Below are 17,457 nucleotides of genomic sequence, written 5' to 3' on the forward strand. Positions count from 1 at the left end.
GCCAGGTTAATTGGAGTTTTAAGAGGCTCCTGGTGAAGCCCCAAGTTCATGGAGAAACAGCAATCACTAGCCAAGTGTAGGGGGGCTTGCCTGCAAGGGTCTCAATTCCTGGTAATAGTGCTTCTGTCAATTAGGAATAGATGGTGTTTTAAAGGTAGAATGTGTACTTAAGTAATATTCTAAATAGCTAAAAGCTGTTTTTATAAGAGAACCAAAAAAAAATACTGCAGCAATTAAACTAAGTACGAAAGAAAATTAGGCTGAATTGCAAAGTTTCTTCTTTAGACTCTCATGGCAATTGAACCACTGATTGTTCTGTGAGAATTTTAGAGGTTTTTAAAGAGAATTGTGTCAAACTGTTGCATTTATTTTGTTGGGTTTTATTTTAGCCATAATGCAAGTCCATGAGGATTTCTTCCATTATAAGACAGGGATATATAGACATATTACCAAAAAAGCAAATGAAGAATCAGGAAAATATCGAAAGCTTCAGACACATGCCGTCAAACTCACTGGGTAAGACAATTCCTTAAAAATCTTCATTTAATGCTTTTGGAAAATGAAACTGAAAATAAGTGTATATAGTGCATACAGGTACCAGAATTCACCTTGGTATGAGAGGTTTCCATACAAATTAAAAATTATCCAAACCTTGGCACTATTTACTTGTTATTTTAAAGTCCAATTAAGGGGTCACTCAGGGGGTAAAGATGACCATTTCCTGTCTCTCACTTGTGAGCGTGTTCTAAAGATCTGTTTTAAGGGCAAGGAAAATATATTATTGGAATGAATTCTGTATATGGCATAAGCAAAGGAAGGGTACAAATCCAAAGTATATTAGAATTTGGGGAGATGGTTTTAGATGGAATTACAAATGGTAACGATTAAACAGAAAGAATAGGGTCACCTTTAATTCAGTACAAAATTATTTTTTAAGTTTATTTACTTATTTTGAGAGAGAGAGAGAGAGAGAAGGAAAGAGAGCGTGGAGGAGGGGAAGAGAGAAAGGGAGACAGAGAGAATCTCAATCAGGCTCTGCACTGTCAGTGCAGAACCCCCACATGGGGCTCAAACTTGCAAACTGTGAGATCATGGCCCAATCAAGAGTTGAATGCTTGACCCACTGAGCCACCCAGGCACCCCCAAAATTATTTTTTATATTTATGTGAGAATTGTAGAAATTACACTCACCAGTTTGAGAGTAAAATATATTCATCTCCACCAGGGCAAGAAATAACTTCAAAATTTGGTTGCATTTCAAGAGTAAGTAATTTCACAAATGGACCCTAGTCAAAAGGAGAGTGTGGTCATCTGAGGCCACTTTCCCCAGTGTCTTCTCCAACTCATTCTGACTCTGCCCCATCTTTAAGCTCTTTCTCCTAATGTCTCACTCCAATTCAAATGAAATACTACAGGAAAGGTTTTTGTGTCTTTTTCTTTCATTTCCATCCAAACCCTCACGTTTCTCATTTTGCCATCATAGTAAATGACTTTATTCCTGTTGAACATGTTCTTCCTCTCTAAATTTGTTTAAGCTTGCACAAAAACAACCTGAGCTACAACCAAATCACCACCTCCTTCTTACTGATCTTTCAAATATTCTGAGTCAACTCTAAGGACTGTAGACAAGTTATCTTCTGTGATGTCTCTTTGTCATCTCTCCTTCATTTTAAATACTCTTATATTTCAATTATAAAGTTACCATATTTCTTTGAATCTAAGCTACTACTAATTTTATGACTTGTCTTGATTTCCAGGATGTGAAAATATGTGTATATTAGAATTGAAATATATGGCATTTCATGTTAATATAGGATATTGAGAAACTACAGTTGGGAAAATGTAACGATAATTTCACCATCCAGAGGTAACTTTTCTTGAGAGTTTGGAATATTTTTATGTTCCTCCTAGGTGTGTGTATGTATATGTATATGTATATGTATATGTATATGTATATGTATATGTGTACACACACACACACACACACACACACACACACACAGGGAGAGAGGTGGCTAGGTAATTAAATGTCTATCAGAAGAAAATGAGATAGGGAAGTTCTTAAAATTTTATGACAAATGAAACATTGCTAGAGTATTCATTAGCAACATATATGAATGCATTTCTCAGTATCCCTTTAAATCCTGGCTGTTTTGCTTTTCCATTTTAATAGATTATTCTGTATAGTTTTGGTCACTCAACACTGCTCTTCTTTCGAGGGTAAGATAGTTTCTGATTACCCTACATTTTAGGTTATATGGAACAAGGTGTTTGCCTTTCAAAAGTCACTTAAAAAATAGGGGCAACTGGGTGGCTCAGTTGGTTGAGCATCGGACTTTGGCTCAGGTCATGATCTCACGGTTGGTAAATTTGAGCCCCGCATTGGACTCTGCTGTCAGCATGGAGCCCACTCTGGATCCTCTATTCCCCTCTCTCTGCACCTCCCCCAATTGTGCTCTCTCTCTCAAAGATAAACATTTTAAAAAAAGGTAAAATACAGGGGCTTCTGGGTGTTTTAGTTGGCTCTCTAAAATAAAATTTTTAAAAAATGCATACATGCTCATTAAATTATTATACAGTATATATATGATAAAAAATGTATTACCTAAAAAGAAGACAGTAAAAAAAAATCCTCCCAAATTAGATTAATCTCACTATTAACGTTTGGTGAGGAGCATGTCAAGTAATTCTCTGTTTCTCTCTGTGTTGATGAAAAGAGAGACAAACAAAAATAGACAATATAGGATAATGACACTTAAAAATACTAATATTCAGGGGCCTGGGTGCCTGGGTGGATCAGTTGGTTGGGCATCAGACTTTGGCTCAGGTCATGATCTCACAGCTCATGAGTTCAAGCCGCGCTTCAGATTCTGTGTCTCTCTACCTCTTCCCTGCTCATGCTCTCTCTCTGTCTCAAAAATAAATAAACATTAAAAAATTAAAAATACTAATATTCAGGTTACTTTTTCTTGAATTTAATGAAATGAGACTTTTTGGTACTTCAACACAAGAAATGCTAGTTCCTAAAAGAACCATTTACACTTAAGAAAAAATATATGTTAAGAGAATTACAGATTGGAGCAATAATTCATTTTTTTTTTTAAATTTTTTTTTCAACGTTTTTTATTTATTTTTTGGGACAGAGAGAGACAGAGCATGAACAGGGGAGGGGCAGAGAGAGAGGGAGACACAGAATCGGAAACAGGCTCCAGGCTCCGAGCCATCAGCTCAGAGCCTGACGCGGGGCTCGAACTCACGGACCGCGAGATCGTGACCTGGCTGAAGTCGGACGCTTAACCGACTGCGCCACCCAGGCGCCCCAATAATTCATTTTTAATTACACATTTCAATTTAGGATTATATCTGTTATTAACAAAATGAGGAAATTTTTAATTTTTTCTTTTTTGAGAGAGAGAGAGAGAGAGAGAGAGCGAGCGAGCGAGCTTGGGGGAAAGGGGTAGAGGGGGGGAGAGAAGGAAAGAATCCTAAGCAGGCTCCATGTTTAGTACAGAGCCTGCCATAGGGTTCAATCTCATGAACCGTGAGATCGTGATGTGAGCCAAAATCAAAAGTTGGATGTCTAACCGACTAAGCCACCCAGGCACCCAGGAAATTTATCATTCTTATACTTCTCCCCATCTCTCTTGCTCTCGTACATCTTATATTTATTAGTAGTCTTATTATTTTTACATATTGCAGGATTATAGAATTTACATTCTGCTCTGAAATCATACTATTAATGGTTGTTTAAACTTTGTTGTATGTTAATAGAATCAATGATAAGCACATATTTTTTATGATGGCTTTTCTGTCCTTGAATTTAATTTGTATCAGGTATTTTGTTATTTAATACTACCAGACAATCATATTCTGGATTCCTGTTCTGTTTATTGCCCCTCCCTTCGGTTGATTATCTCAAAACTTTTCCTTTTTTCTTGAATTCCCAATTCCTACATCCTTGTGTTCTTAGCCCATAACCCTGAATTCTATTTCACCAAAAAGATTAAAGCAATCCGAGAACAACCCCCAGTATCACAGATACCACACACCCACATAGCTTTCCTTCCACTCTTTCTTCCCACTTCTTACATAGAAAATGCTCCTACCTCAATCCCTCTTGCTGTATTGTAGACCCCAGGCCCTCTCCACTATTCAACAATATGCAGAAGCAATTTTCCCTTTTTTTCTCTCCAGTCCAGATCTCTCTCCTGAACTCCAGATTCATACATTCCATGGTCTACTTGACACCCCCACCTAGATTCCTAATAAATGATTCAAATTCAGCCCTTCCAATACTGAACTCCCAATCTTCCCCTTTCTACTTTCTGAACAGTATCTATCATCTATCGTCATCTGTCATCTACTGATGACAATGACATCTTTCCATATGCTCTGGCTGGAAACTTTGGAACCCTTGAAATTATCTTTTATTCCTTTCCTTGCAACTCACTTCAAATTTCAGAAACTCTGTTGGATGTTCCAACTTACATCTAGAATCCAACCAATTTTCATTGTCTGAACTACCCCCACCCTTGCCTGAACCACCATTACTCATTATCTTATACATGGGTCTCCCTGCACTTACCTTTGCCCTCAATAGTCTATTCTCAACAGAGAAATGTTCCTTTTAGAACATTAGATCTTGTCACTCCATTTCTCAAAACTCTGTAATTTTCTCAGTTCCCACAGAGTAAAAGCCAAGGTCTTTACAAAGGTCTACCTGATCTGAGGACTCCCCCATCTGCCTGCCAACACCCCCCTCAACTTTCTGGTCTCAATTTCTGTTAATCTGTATCTTGTTCTTCCTGATCTGGTATCCTTTAATGTTTCAGGAATCCACACCCCATCTCTCTCCCTCTGCCTAAAATGCTTTCTATCGTTTCCATGTCACCATCTACTCTTTGCTTAGATCTCATCCTCTCAGTGTGGCTTCCTGACTGTCCTATTCATTGCTGCTACCTGCCCTCTCCTTTAGCACTTCTGATACCCTTTCCCTAATGTATTTATTTTTTTAATAACAATGATCACTTTCTCATCTACTATTTAACTTAACCAGCTTTTGATGTTCATTGTGATCTCTGTCTCCCCTTTCATGAAACTCTGTGAGAGGAGGTGCCTATATTATTCATCAGTGTTGTCAAACCACCTAATCCACTGCTGACCCATCATGCATTTAATGGTTTTCCTATCCAAAGAATGAATATTTTTACCATATGTTCAACGCTAGTTCTTGTTCAGGCCTCATCTTTAAATGAAGCAGGTCTTTGTTGAGAAATAGAGTGAGGGGAAGTTGCAGGAACGAGCTGAGGCACTCCTCTGCTTTAACCTGAAGTTTGTAATTCTTGGGCCCACGCTCGTCAGATCAACTCTGTCCTTAGTCCACAGCCCAGAGAGTTTGGTGGGACTCAGAATAAATCCCTTGTGAATATCTTTGCTGCCATATGCTACTCTTTGACTTTATTTTTGTTTCATCTGGCTCCATCTTTCAACCATTGTCTCTGGCGGTTTGCCCAGGACTTCAGCAGCCCATTGAGCTTCCAGTGTGATTTCTTGTTGAGCTGACTTTCTATGGGTCTAGTGGGAAGGGACTGAAGTGTGATCTCCATGGCCTGCTCATGGCCCTCATTATAAAGATCTTGAGAGGTATTTCTGGACTGCCTGGCATACTTTTAAGGGGAAAATGTACTTGTGAAGGTCTGGAGACGAACGGGAGAGTAGTGGCAAGGGTTGTTACTCAGTATCTACTCTAGTTTGGGTACAGAAAAAAATGTATTTTTCATTATTACTCAAAATTGCTATTTGGGATTATAGCTCTTTGGCTCACTAAAGATAGAAAGTAGGTACTGATATTTAAAAGTCTATTTTGTCTACTTTGTTTTTTCATTCCTAATTGATGTATGAGTTTTCAGGAAGGCAAATGACATACAAATGCCTTTGCACTTCCACTATAACTAGAAATTCAGCTTTGCTTGAGTTCCGTTTGCCTTTAGTTTGAAAGTCATATTCCTTCAAAACCTCCCTTTCCTATGTATTTTCATTATTAATTTTTGTCTTTTCTAGTAATGTTCTTGATTTGGAAAAATTTTCCTAGCACATATTTGGTGATTGAAATGATGTTTATTCTCATTTAGAGAACTCTGAAAATGCCAACATTGATGCAGAGCCTTTGTTGATTTATTGGAGCTGATGACTTATCATCTGTACTCCCTATTTTAGCCATGCTGGTCATGTTTTCTTCACTCTACTCTTAAATTCATTCATGCTGGGGTTGAACAAGATATAAATGTGTTTATATTTAATTACACAGACACTGTTTGTGTATCTTCCATGTTCAGTATGTCAGTTGCAGTAATGTGTTCACTTTTATAAACTCCTAGGAAATGGAGACCTTTGTAAATTTCCCTCACATGTGTGGCAATTAGCAAGGCTTATTCTTCCGGTAGGCAAATTGCTTTTGGAGAATATGTTTATTTTTTGGAAATATTTCAGGTCACCTGGGCATTGTTAGGTGCCCTGGAACAGTAGATTTTAATTCATTTCTCCATTAGTAATTCCTGACGGTAATTACTGCATTCAGAAAATTAATGCATCAGTGAATTAGAGAGTAATCAAATAGCCCAAGTAAGTTAATGTTCCTTATCAGAGAGCTTAATATTCTCCTATGAAGTACCTTACAAATTTATCACAACAAATTCTATTTGCTGCCCTTTCTGTAGAAGACAAAGCTATTAGATTTAACTTACTTGAACAAATGAATTTAAACTTCTATCAAGTGCCCAGCTCTAGGGAATACAAGGAGGATTAACACATAGTCCTGCTCTTAAGGAGTTTAAGGAATGAAGTAGACATATTCATGATTGACTTTAGCATATGGTAATAAAAGCTATGTATTTCCATACATATAAACACAGAATTGTGGTAGATAGAAAAACACTTGTAATGCCTTCCTTTGCTCCTTATAATCTTATTTAACTCCTCTCTCTTCCCTTTCCGAAACATTTGTTCACCCCCATTATGGATACTATGTTGTAAAAGGACTTAATTGAAAAAAAAATGCCATGTGTTTTGAGATATGGCATTATTTATACACCAATACGAAGAAGAAAATATTACCACTTAAACTAAGAAACCCACTGATTGTTAGATGTATTTCAACTTTAGAGGTGTTAAAATGTGGGGTGTGTGTGTGTGTGTGTGTAGTATTTGAGATTTTTTTATCGTGGCCAATGTTCTTTATATTATGATCTTATTCCACATCTACATATCATTACACTATCTTATGTCTCTGTCTATCAAAGGTCCTGAGCTTTCTTTAATCCCTCAGTCAGAGGTTGATAAAGTAGTGTAGTTAACACATTTACATATGATCTCAAGAATCACTACTAGAACTAAAATTTTAAAAATATCCAGGAGTTATAAACTTTAGAAAATTAAAGGAAATTATTGGGATAAACATTGACTTTTCCTCATATTGTCATCCTGCTATGGGAAAGAATTTTCACGAGGATACAGTGGTCTATATGTCACCAAAAGAGAAGGATAAAATAATTCTAGGATGTATTTTGCCATTGTTCAATAATGTCTTAGGTGAAAGTTCATTTATTCAACAAATATTTATTGATTATCTGAATGTTCTAAGAATTGTTTTATGTGCTAGTGATATATCAGTAGACACAGATCCTGAACCTCATTAAACTTATAGTCTACTAATTGACATTTAGCTATTAGGCAAAAAAAAAAAAGTGTTTTGGTGCTAAACATTGTGTGTGTGTGTGTGAGTGTGTGTGTGTGTGTGTGTGTGTGTGTGTGTGTATTTGGTGTCATTGATTTTTGTTTTTGTTTTTTGAGGTCTTCTCATTTGTAACAACTTGGATGGATCTTAGGGGTAAAACACTAAGTGAAGTAAGTCAGACAGAGAAAGAGAAATACCATATGGTTTCACTCATATGTGGAATTTAAGAAAGAAAAAAAGGAAACAGAGACAAACAAGAACCAAACTCTGAAATACAGGGAACAAACTGGTGGTTACCAGAGGAGAGCTTGGTGTGGGACAGGTGATATAGATAAAGGGGATTGAGAATACACTTAGTGTATGAGCACTGAGTAATGTATAGAAATGTTGAATCATACTGTACATCCGAAACTAATGTAACTCTGTTAATTATGCTTAAATTAAAAAGTCATATCAACTTTTTTACTTAAAAATATTATATAGTAACCCAGAGAGAAAGGAAACAAACTAGTGCGAAATGGTAGCTGGAAGAAAAGCAAACACAGCAACAGTCCAAGAAGAATAGATTGAAGAATAACAAAGGTGGTTTGTGAGTAGATTGTCAATGATAACTTCAAATTTTTTTAAATTAAATTGAACGTGTAAGAAATTAGGCAAAATGATAGAAATTGGGCATATCTCCCATACATAACTGTGAAGACATCTGGTTTGAGTGAATCATCAAAAAAAATCAAGTCAGAGCTGTCTGTAAACTTTAATGCAAATTCATTATATGACTTAAACTGGGTACAAATAGAATGCTTTCTAAATTTCTTGTTTCTAAAAAATGTTGAAAAAAAAAATTAAAAAAAAATAAATAAATAAATTTCTTGTTTCTATATAGTCAATAAATATTGTTGTTCCTGATTCTGTGCTGAATAGGACACATGGTGAGAAAAACTAAAAAACAAACAAACACTCCTTGTCTTCACACTACAACCAGATATTAAAGAAAAACCCATATGATAGATTTTACAAAGACAGGGTAGAGAGTGGTAAGAGAACTTACAATGCTTGAAATAGACTTGAAGATCTGAGAAATGTCCCTGAGGCAGAAATGTATGAACTGAGATGTATGGGCTGAATAGATCCAGGCTAAGGGGCAACTTGTAAAAAGACTCTACATTCAGAAAGATGCAAAATGTTATATAAATACAAAGAGCATCATGTTTGCTGAGTCGCAGAAGGCAGGGATTTGTAGCCCACTTTACAGAATGTAGTCAAGTATGTTAAGAATTTGGTTAAGGATCTTGAGCAGTGGGAAGTCACTGAAGTGTTTTAAATAGTAAGGTGGTAAGATGGTGGAGGAGTTGAAGAGACATGAATGGATCAAGAAATACTTAAAGAAAGGGACGTCTGGGTGGCTCAGTTGGTTAAGTGTCTGACCTCGGCTCAGGTCATGATCTCATGACCCGAGAGTCATGATCCGAGTCATGGTCCGAGAGTTTGAGCCCTGCATTGGGGGCTCTGTGCTGACAGCTCAGAGCCTGGAATCTGCTTTGAATTCTGTGTCACCCTCTCTCTCTGCCCCTCTCCTGCTCACACTCTGTCTCTCTCTCTGAAAAATAAACAAACATTAAGAAATTAAGGAAAAAAAGAAGGATTTAGGGAGAAAAGATGGCAGGTGTGATAGTTTTGTAATAGAACATGGAGAGTGAGATGAGGAAGGAGTTCACTATTGGGCCTGATGATTTTGAGGTGTCTTTAAGATATAAATATGCAGATAGGCATCAGAGAAGCAGATATACTGATCTCAATGTCATAGGAGAGATAAGGTTTAAAGATGGATGAGACTAAACAGAATAAGAAAAAAAGCAAAGATTGATTAAGATTACACCATGGGAAAATCCAATATTTAATGACTGGCTAGAAAATGATGCATCTACAAAGAAAGAAAAGGAGAGGCCAGCACATTTTTTAATCCTTTTGTTTGTTTGTTTGTTTGTTTAAATATATCCAAGAAAGCTATAAAGCTGTAAGAATTCGAATCCAGAGTAAGTGAAGAGATTGGTCTTAGAAAGAGACTGGGTGGCAACCCTCTTACATGAGGAAAGAAGGCAGAGAATCTGAAATTAGATGAAACTGTTTTAACGTTTAAGATAGTGGTAAGTTGAGCAAAATTCCTATAAAATTATCCTTTCTAAATTTTTTATTTATCTCCAGGATGTAGAAGGTAAGTTTATCTGTAGAGGGAAGAGGTGGTAGAAGGGTCACATTATCAGACATTTGAGGTATAGAATGGTGATATATGGCAATGGTCTTCTAAATGTTTAGGAGAAGCAGTTGCCCAGAGGAACCTGAAGAAATCACTACACATTGATAACGGTACCCTTCAGCCCTCTCGTGTATGTTACTGCAGTTGTAGTCAGCTAAGTGTTTGCAGGGAGAAACAGATAGTTGAATTCATTCAGTATGGGCAGTTTTCCAGATGAGTATAATGAATGAAGAGTCAGAAAAAAACAAGGGATTTAGGTATGAGTATTGACCTAAGTATGGGTCAAACGGCAGAAGACTTAAGACCGATGAAAAGGGAGGGTTGATGGACTTGGAGAAAATAGAAAAATCGGGATGAGAGGTCATGATGATTTTAATTTCAGTGATTTTTATGATTCTCTAATTTATTCTTTTAGATTTTTAAATCATTATTTATGAGAAAAAATATTACCATGTAACAGTAAGGCAATAATATTTTACAGATTATGAATACAGTGTTAAAGGGTAATTAAAAGTCATAATTTTTATGTTGGTGACTAATTATGTTAATAATGATTGTCTACTTTGTAGTAATAAGCCTTTGATTTATATATAGCTGTCCATCCACTGATCCCTCCATCCAGTCAAAGATACTTGCCATATAGGAAAGTATAAAAATGTTTCAGAGTGAGGTTTCTAGTATATTTTTCCATATTTTCTATACATATCATAAATAACAAGATTCTGTGAGCATTTTTCCATATATTCTATGCATATCATAAATAATAAGGATTCCATGAGCATTATTTAGTGCTATTACAAATTATTTGACATAGCTTTAGGGGGGCCACCACTCGTTTTTCCCCATTCATCCTTCCTTTTTTTTTTTTTTGCCTCTTCCTTTCTGAATAAAAACTAAATATTAAGCCTGAATTTTCTTGCTTTAACCTATGGCAAATTGAGAAATTCTGAGCAGATGTTTTAATTAGAGGTTTTTAATGCATGGCAAAGTCTAAGACAGTTGAAAGAACATTTCAACAGCACTTATTTCAAAAATCCAAATAAATATGTGATAATTAGTATAGACAAAAAAAAACATTTCATTTGGGGGTTAGGATATCTTTGAACTGCCAAATGCTTAGTTCTTTTTTGTTTTTTGTTTTTTTTGGTGGGGGGGGCTACTGGTTTGAATAACAGTAGTTGTTGCAACAAATAGATGTTCAAAATTTCTTGTTCACATAATAGTTCGAGATGGGTGATCCCAGTTTCTGTGTAGCTCTCTTCCACATGGTCTCGGGGCCCAAGCTCTCTACACGTTGTCACTCTGCCATCTCTTAGGGTCACATGTGATCTTATTCAGCTGATGGAAAATGAAGAACATGAGGAGGGCTTCTTATATTTACTTAAAGCCTTGGCTTAGTATTGACACTTATCACTTCATTCACGCTTCTTTGGCTAGAACTCATTCACATGGCTCCCCCTGACTGCAAAAATGGCTGAAGACTGTAAAAAAAATGACAGGAACATTTTAATATCAGAATAAATAGAGTTATATTTTGGAATAGAATTCCAAATTTTCATAAATCTTAAAGAAAAGAAAAAACCAAAGGCACAAATTCTGAGTTTGTGGAGAGCTGATGTCGTCCACATCTGCCAGACCCTCTGTGATTTTGTGTTCTGTTTTTAGAAAATATTCATTGAAAAATTTTGACAATCACTGCTTCATATTGAATAAATTAATACATGTATTTGGTACCAACTTTACCCATAATCACTAAAGTAGTACTATTGCATAACCCTCATACTTAAAAATCTTTATGAGATGAGAATTATCATTCTATTCTACCAGAAGTCAGAGACAGAATGTTAAAACAAAACAAAACAAAACAAAACAAAACTTTCAGTTCCTTTTGGCTTCAATAAGAATATCCTACCAATACTACAAGGAAAGTCCAGTGCCAAGATTCATTCGATGTATTTTTACCACATAGGTTTTCTGAAGCAATTGCTATATTTTATTTTACTAAAACTTCTCTCTTGTTTTAAGTTTTTATTTTTTAAGTAATCTCTACACCCAATGTGAAGCTCGAACTTAAAACCCCAATATCAAGAGTCTCATGGTCTACTGACTGGGCCAGCCAGGTGCCCCATTACTAAAAATTTTCTTAGGATAAAAATAAATGTATCCTTTTTTCCTAACCTCACTTACTTTGACCACACATATTTAATCTGTACATAAAGACTTCTGCTTGATTTTTCAACAAGAAACTTTTTTTAAGTCTGTAATATGTGTCAGGTGCCGTGTTAACGGCATTAAGAATACAAATACCAATTATATACTGCCCTGTCCTCAAGTAAATTGAGAGAGAAAGAGAGAGGAGAGAGAAGCAGGTGCTAACACACAGTGTCTTAAGTGTAGAGATGGAAATAGGATAGGAATTTATATTGAGTAGTGAGGATGTGCATCATATAGGAAGGCTCATAGCTCCCAATTCAGAGGCCAGAGAAGACTCCCTGGAAGAGGTAGCTCCTTCTGTAGAGCAAGTGGGGGTTACTAAAAGTATATGGGAAGGGAAGATCATGTTTCAGGAAAAGTAGGTAGCAAATGAATAATCTCACAGTGAGAATATTTAAGGAATTGGAAGGACTTTAATATGGGTTGAGTGTAGAACAAGGAGGAATCCAGTAAAAATATAAGACTAAAATGTAGCCAAATGAGAGGGTCATTCTATTTAACCATAAATTTTCTTGGGGCACCTGGGCGGCTCAGTTGGTTAAGCATCCGACTCTTGATTTCAGCTTAGTTGATGATCTCATGGTCCATGGATTCGAGGTCCGCGTCTGGCTCTATGCTGACAGCACGGAGCCTGCTTGGGATTTTGGCTGTCTCCTTCTCCTCTACCCCTCCCCTGCTTGTTCTCTCTCTCACCCTCAAAATAAATAAAAATAAACTTTAGAAAAAAAAATCATAAAGTTTCTTACTTATCCCAAGAAGCCCAGCCTGGCTCTGACTGCTTCACCCTCTGAGTTTGTTTCACATTCCACCATTATCTCTATGTTAATTTACGTGTCTTTTCAGTTTCAGCAACATTGCTTCCTTTACAATAAAATTTCCCAAAAGTGTCTATGTGACATCTCTACACCCCATATCCTGTGAAATGGTGTTCCCAGTACAGAGACTAAGATAAGTCTTTCACATTTACAAACAGTTCAGTTTAGCATCTTAGTTCTGAGTCATTCTACTCTGAGATGAGATAGATTTGAGAGCAGCAACGCCAGAGAAAAGAAATGGGATTTCAATGGGATTTAAAACAGGGTTTAAAAAGGAAAAGTAATCTTTCTTTCTTTGCACTCTATGGCCAAGCTGAGCTCTAGGAAATACATACATACACTTGGCTGACCTTCAAGTGTTTACAGTCCAGTGGTGGAGACATTCCTGTAACCATAAGTTATTGGTTATGCACCTGTAAGTGCATTGGTTCTGAAATGAATGGAACAGGAAAGTACAGAGGAGCACAGAGGAAGGGAGCCTCACCCAGGGGGAGGCAGGTTCATTGGAGATAGCACAAGTGAGGAGCAAAGTAGGAAATGACCTTAAAATAAAAGTGAATAAATAAATTGTCCCTTTGCATTTCCCTGTGAACTCTTTACTCTTGCCCTTTATTCATTTTTTCTAATAGTCTTAATTTTTTAAAATCTGAATGTGTATGAGCTCGTCATGCATTGAAAGCATTGATCCTTTTACATTATTGACTAAACTCAGGTTTATTGTTGGCTTTTAGAAATTTATATTTAATGGTTTTGACCTGGACAATACTTTTAGCTTTTATTCTACCCCTTTAAAGTTTTATTTTTAGGGGCGCCTGGGTGGCTCAGTTGGTTGGGCGTCCGACTTCAGCTCAGGTCATGATCTCACGGTTTGTGAGTTTGAGCCCCGCGTCAGGCTCTGTGCTGACAGCTCAGAGCCTGGAGCCTGCTTTGGATTCTGTGTATCCTTCTCTCTCTGCCCCTCCCCAACTTGTGCTCTGTCTCTCTATGTCTCTCAAAGAATAAATAAATGTAAAAGAAAAAAATTTAAAAAAATGGTTTTTAAATTAATTAAGTGAAAAACATACCTGAAAGATATTTAGGTAAATGATGTATGGTGACGATTTAATTTTTTCTCCTCCAAACTCTGAGCTAAAAATATCAAGGCCATGTAATGAACTACCCACTTCTTCTTTACTCTTTATAATGTATTTTTATTGCTTATCAAATTCTTATATAAATTGCTTATATAGGTTGTGCTGTTCAAAATACTCATCTTCTATTATTCAACATCTACCAGTTTATTTTAATACCAGATGGTGTTTGCATTGCTTCATTGATCTCATTTTTTCAATATTTACCCAGTTATTTTTCCTGTTTATTTTTTCCAATGAGATAAAAAAAAAACAAACCTCAGAGCATCTTAAATTAGAACTTGTTTTATTTATAAAGAATATAGCATAGGTTTGCTTGTTTTTACTTTTTAAAGGCTATTATTAAGAACCCTGTATTTATTTTTCTTTAGGGAAATGCTATTCTTCAAGAATTTTGTTTTTATAATATTCCTTTTTTCTCTTCTATATATCCTGAGATTTTCATATATTTCATAAATGCAACTTTCAGAGATGAGGCTATTTGGCTGCTAAGCTGTTATTCTATTTCACTTATATTCCCCAGGTTGAATTATTTATTTATCAAAAGTTTATTTTGAAAGAGAAGGAGAGGGAAAAGGAGAGGGGGAGTGAGAGAGAGACAGAAAGAGAGAGAGAGCATGCAAGTGGGGGAAGGACATAGAGAAAGAGGGAAAGAGAGAATCCCAAGCAGGCTCCGTGCTATCAGCACAAAGCCCAGTGCAGGCTCTAACTCATGAACCATGAGATCATGACCTGAGCCAATATCAGGAGTCAGATGCTAAACTGACTGAGCCACCCAGGCGCCCCTTAAGTATTTCAATAGTACGTAAGGTTAAAAATAAAAGAAATGTTAAAATAATAATTTGATTAAACTGACTAAAGAATTTACTAATTTCCAAACTTAAAATATTTTGTCCATCTAAGATCTACAAAAGACCATGGATTTTATATACAAAATAACCTAATGTAAAAGAAGAGGACATAGGGATATAGATTTTCCAGAGATTACATGCTGGTTAGCTGCAGAACCAACCCTAAGTTCAAGCCACTTCAATACTAATCTTCTTTGATAAACTACTGGGACACAGCATAGTGTTAAGAGTATGTGTGTTGAAGTCAGGCACATCTGAATCATAGGACTGACATTTGTTTAGCTCTATTTAGCCTTTTAGAAGCTGAGGATAAAAGGGTGTTTGTGAGGAATAAATGAGACGTGGATGCAGTATTTGTACACTTGGTATCTGAAAGCATTTAATAAATGTTAACTACTATTAGTGAATAATATCAAAAGTAGGAATCATTTGGGCTATATTTGTAAATGGATATATATATATTGTAATGACTTTTTAAATTTGCTATACTTTGCCCCAAATCTATAACATTTTGAAATAGGTTAAAATTTTTATATTTTTATTAAAAAATTTTCTTAATGTTTATTTATTTTTGACAGACAGAGAGAGACAGAGAAGGAGCAGGGGAGGGGCAGAAAGAGAGAAAGACACAGAATCCAAAGCAGGCTGCAGGCTCTAAGCTGTCAGCAGCAGGCTTTAGCCTGACGCGGGGCTCAAACTCACCAGCTGTGAGATCATGACCTGAGCTGAAGTCAGACGCTTAACCAACTGAGCCACCCAGGCACCCCTGAAATAGGTTAAAATCTTTAAATGACACTCTCAAATTATGTTATTCAGATTCCTCCCTTGTGAATGAAAGATGAACTTCTCATCTGAGAAATTTACCTGATTATATGGAAAATAAAACCATCATGCACATAATAAACAAGTGAAATCATCTAAAAAATTCTTTATTTTATTTTATTTTTTTTTAATTTTTTTTTTTCAACTTTTTTTATTTTTTTTTTATTTTTTTTTTTATTTTTGGGACAGAGAGACAGAGCATGAACGGGGGAGGGGCAGAGAGAGAGAGAGACACAGAATCGGAAACAGGCTCCAGGCTCCGAGCCATCAGCCCAGAGCCCGACGCGGGGCTCGAACTCACGGACCGCGAGATCGTGACCTGGCTGAAGTCGGACGCTTAACCGACTGCGCCACCCAGGCGCCCCTAAAAAATTCTTTAAAAACTGACTCAATGTTCCTTTTCTAATGCTTTCAAAAATGTTAAATTTATGCATTATAATATAACATTGCGCAAGTTTATTTCAAGATTTCTCAAGCAAAGCCACGATTGCTATTTCTTTTTAAAGTTTATTTGTTTATTATTTATTTATTTTATTTTATTATTATTTTTTTTTTTTTGAGAGAGAGAGAGAGAGAGAGAGAGCAGGAAAGGGGCAGAGACAGAGGGAGAGCAAGAGAATCCCAACATGGGGCTTGATCTCACAAACTGTGAGATTATGACCTCAGCCAAAATCGAGAGCTGGAGGCTTAACCCACTGGGCCACCCAGGCCCCTCCCAATTGCTACTTGGTAATTGACTTCAGAATGAATTTTGCTGGGGAATGGAATGTGGAATTACATTGTGCAATTTGATGTTTTCCAAAATTTGGATGAATTTCATTGAAAATATTAGCTTCAGTGATACTACTTGGTTTCTATAAATACTTTTACTTTCCTAAAAGTAAATACTTTTACTTTCCTAAAAGATACAAAAGTTTTAGAGAAAATTAGGTAAAATATCTTTTATGTGTTAGAAATATAATTGGAGGTTTCTTGGGTTCTAGCAAAGACATCTGATTAAATACTATTCCTTGATTTTCTTGGGGGAAACCTGGGCAGAACATGGATTTACATTTTTTGAATAACAGTTAAAAACCCTTGATTTTCGTGTGAAAAAAAGATTATATTAGGTAATAGAGAAAACTAGTGAAATTTGGAAAGGAAATTAGCTTTGGTGTACTGATAGATACAGAAAGTATTCTATTGTGCACATCAAACTGACTCAAAAAAAAAGCTTATTTCATGTGTATTAAATTGTCCAGGATTTCGAGAACTCTCTAGCTTGGATAGAGGACTCGCCATTTTTTATTTCCTTTAAATTAAATACTTCTGAAGTTAAATCTTTATGTGTTGGTTCTTGAATAAAGATCAGGGTGTTTTGTTTTGTTTTGTTTTGTTTTGTTTTTGTTTTTAAAGCCAGGAAGCATCTTTCTATCCTGAGTTTTAAAAGTTTTGGTTAGGGGTGCCTGACTGGCTCAGCCTGTAGAGCATACAATTCTTGATCTCAGGGTCTTGAGTTTAAGCCCTACATTGGGTTAGAGATTACTTTTAAAAAAATACTTTTGATCATAATGAGTTTTAAAAATGTATTAGAAATTGTTAATATATGTTGAGATAAGTGAATGCTTTTCAATAGATGTAATGTTATATTCTATCAACG

At 36.0% G+C, this 17,457-nt stretch overlaps 1 protein-coding gene across 1 annotated transcript in view; it reads left to right on the forward strand.

Annotated features, from left to right (window-relative positions):
* Nucleotides 1-17,457, forward strand: part of TINAG (tubulointerstitial nephritis antigen) — an 84,100-nt gene that overhangs the window by 41,332 nt on the left and 25,311 nt on the right. Inside the window, exon 9 of the mRNA XM_058734292.1 lies at nt 390-516. Within this exon, the coding sequence (XP_058590275.1) occupies nt 390-516 (127 nt within the window). The remainder of the gene's footprint in view (nt 1-389; nt 517-17,457) is intronic.

The sequence above is a fragment of the Neofelis nebulosa genome, chromosome 6, assembly GCF_028018385.1.
Source record: "Neofelis nebulosa isolate mNeoNeb1 chromosome 6, mNeoNeb1.pri, whole genome shotgun sequence".
Classification (NCBI taxonomy): Eukaryota; Metazoa; Chordata; class Mammalia; order Carnivora; family Felidae; genus Neofelis; species Neofelis nebulosa.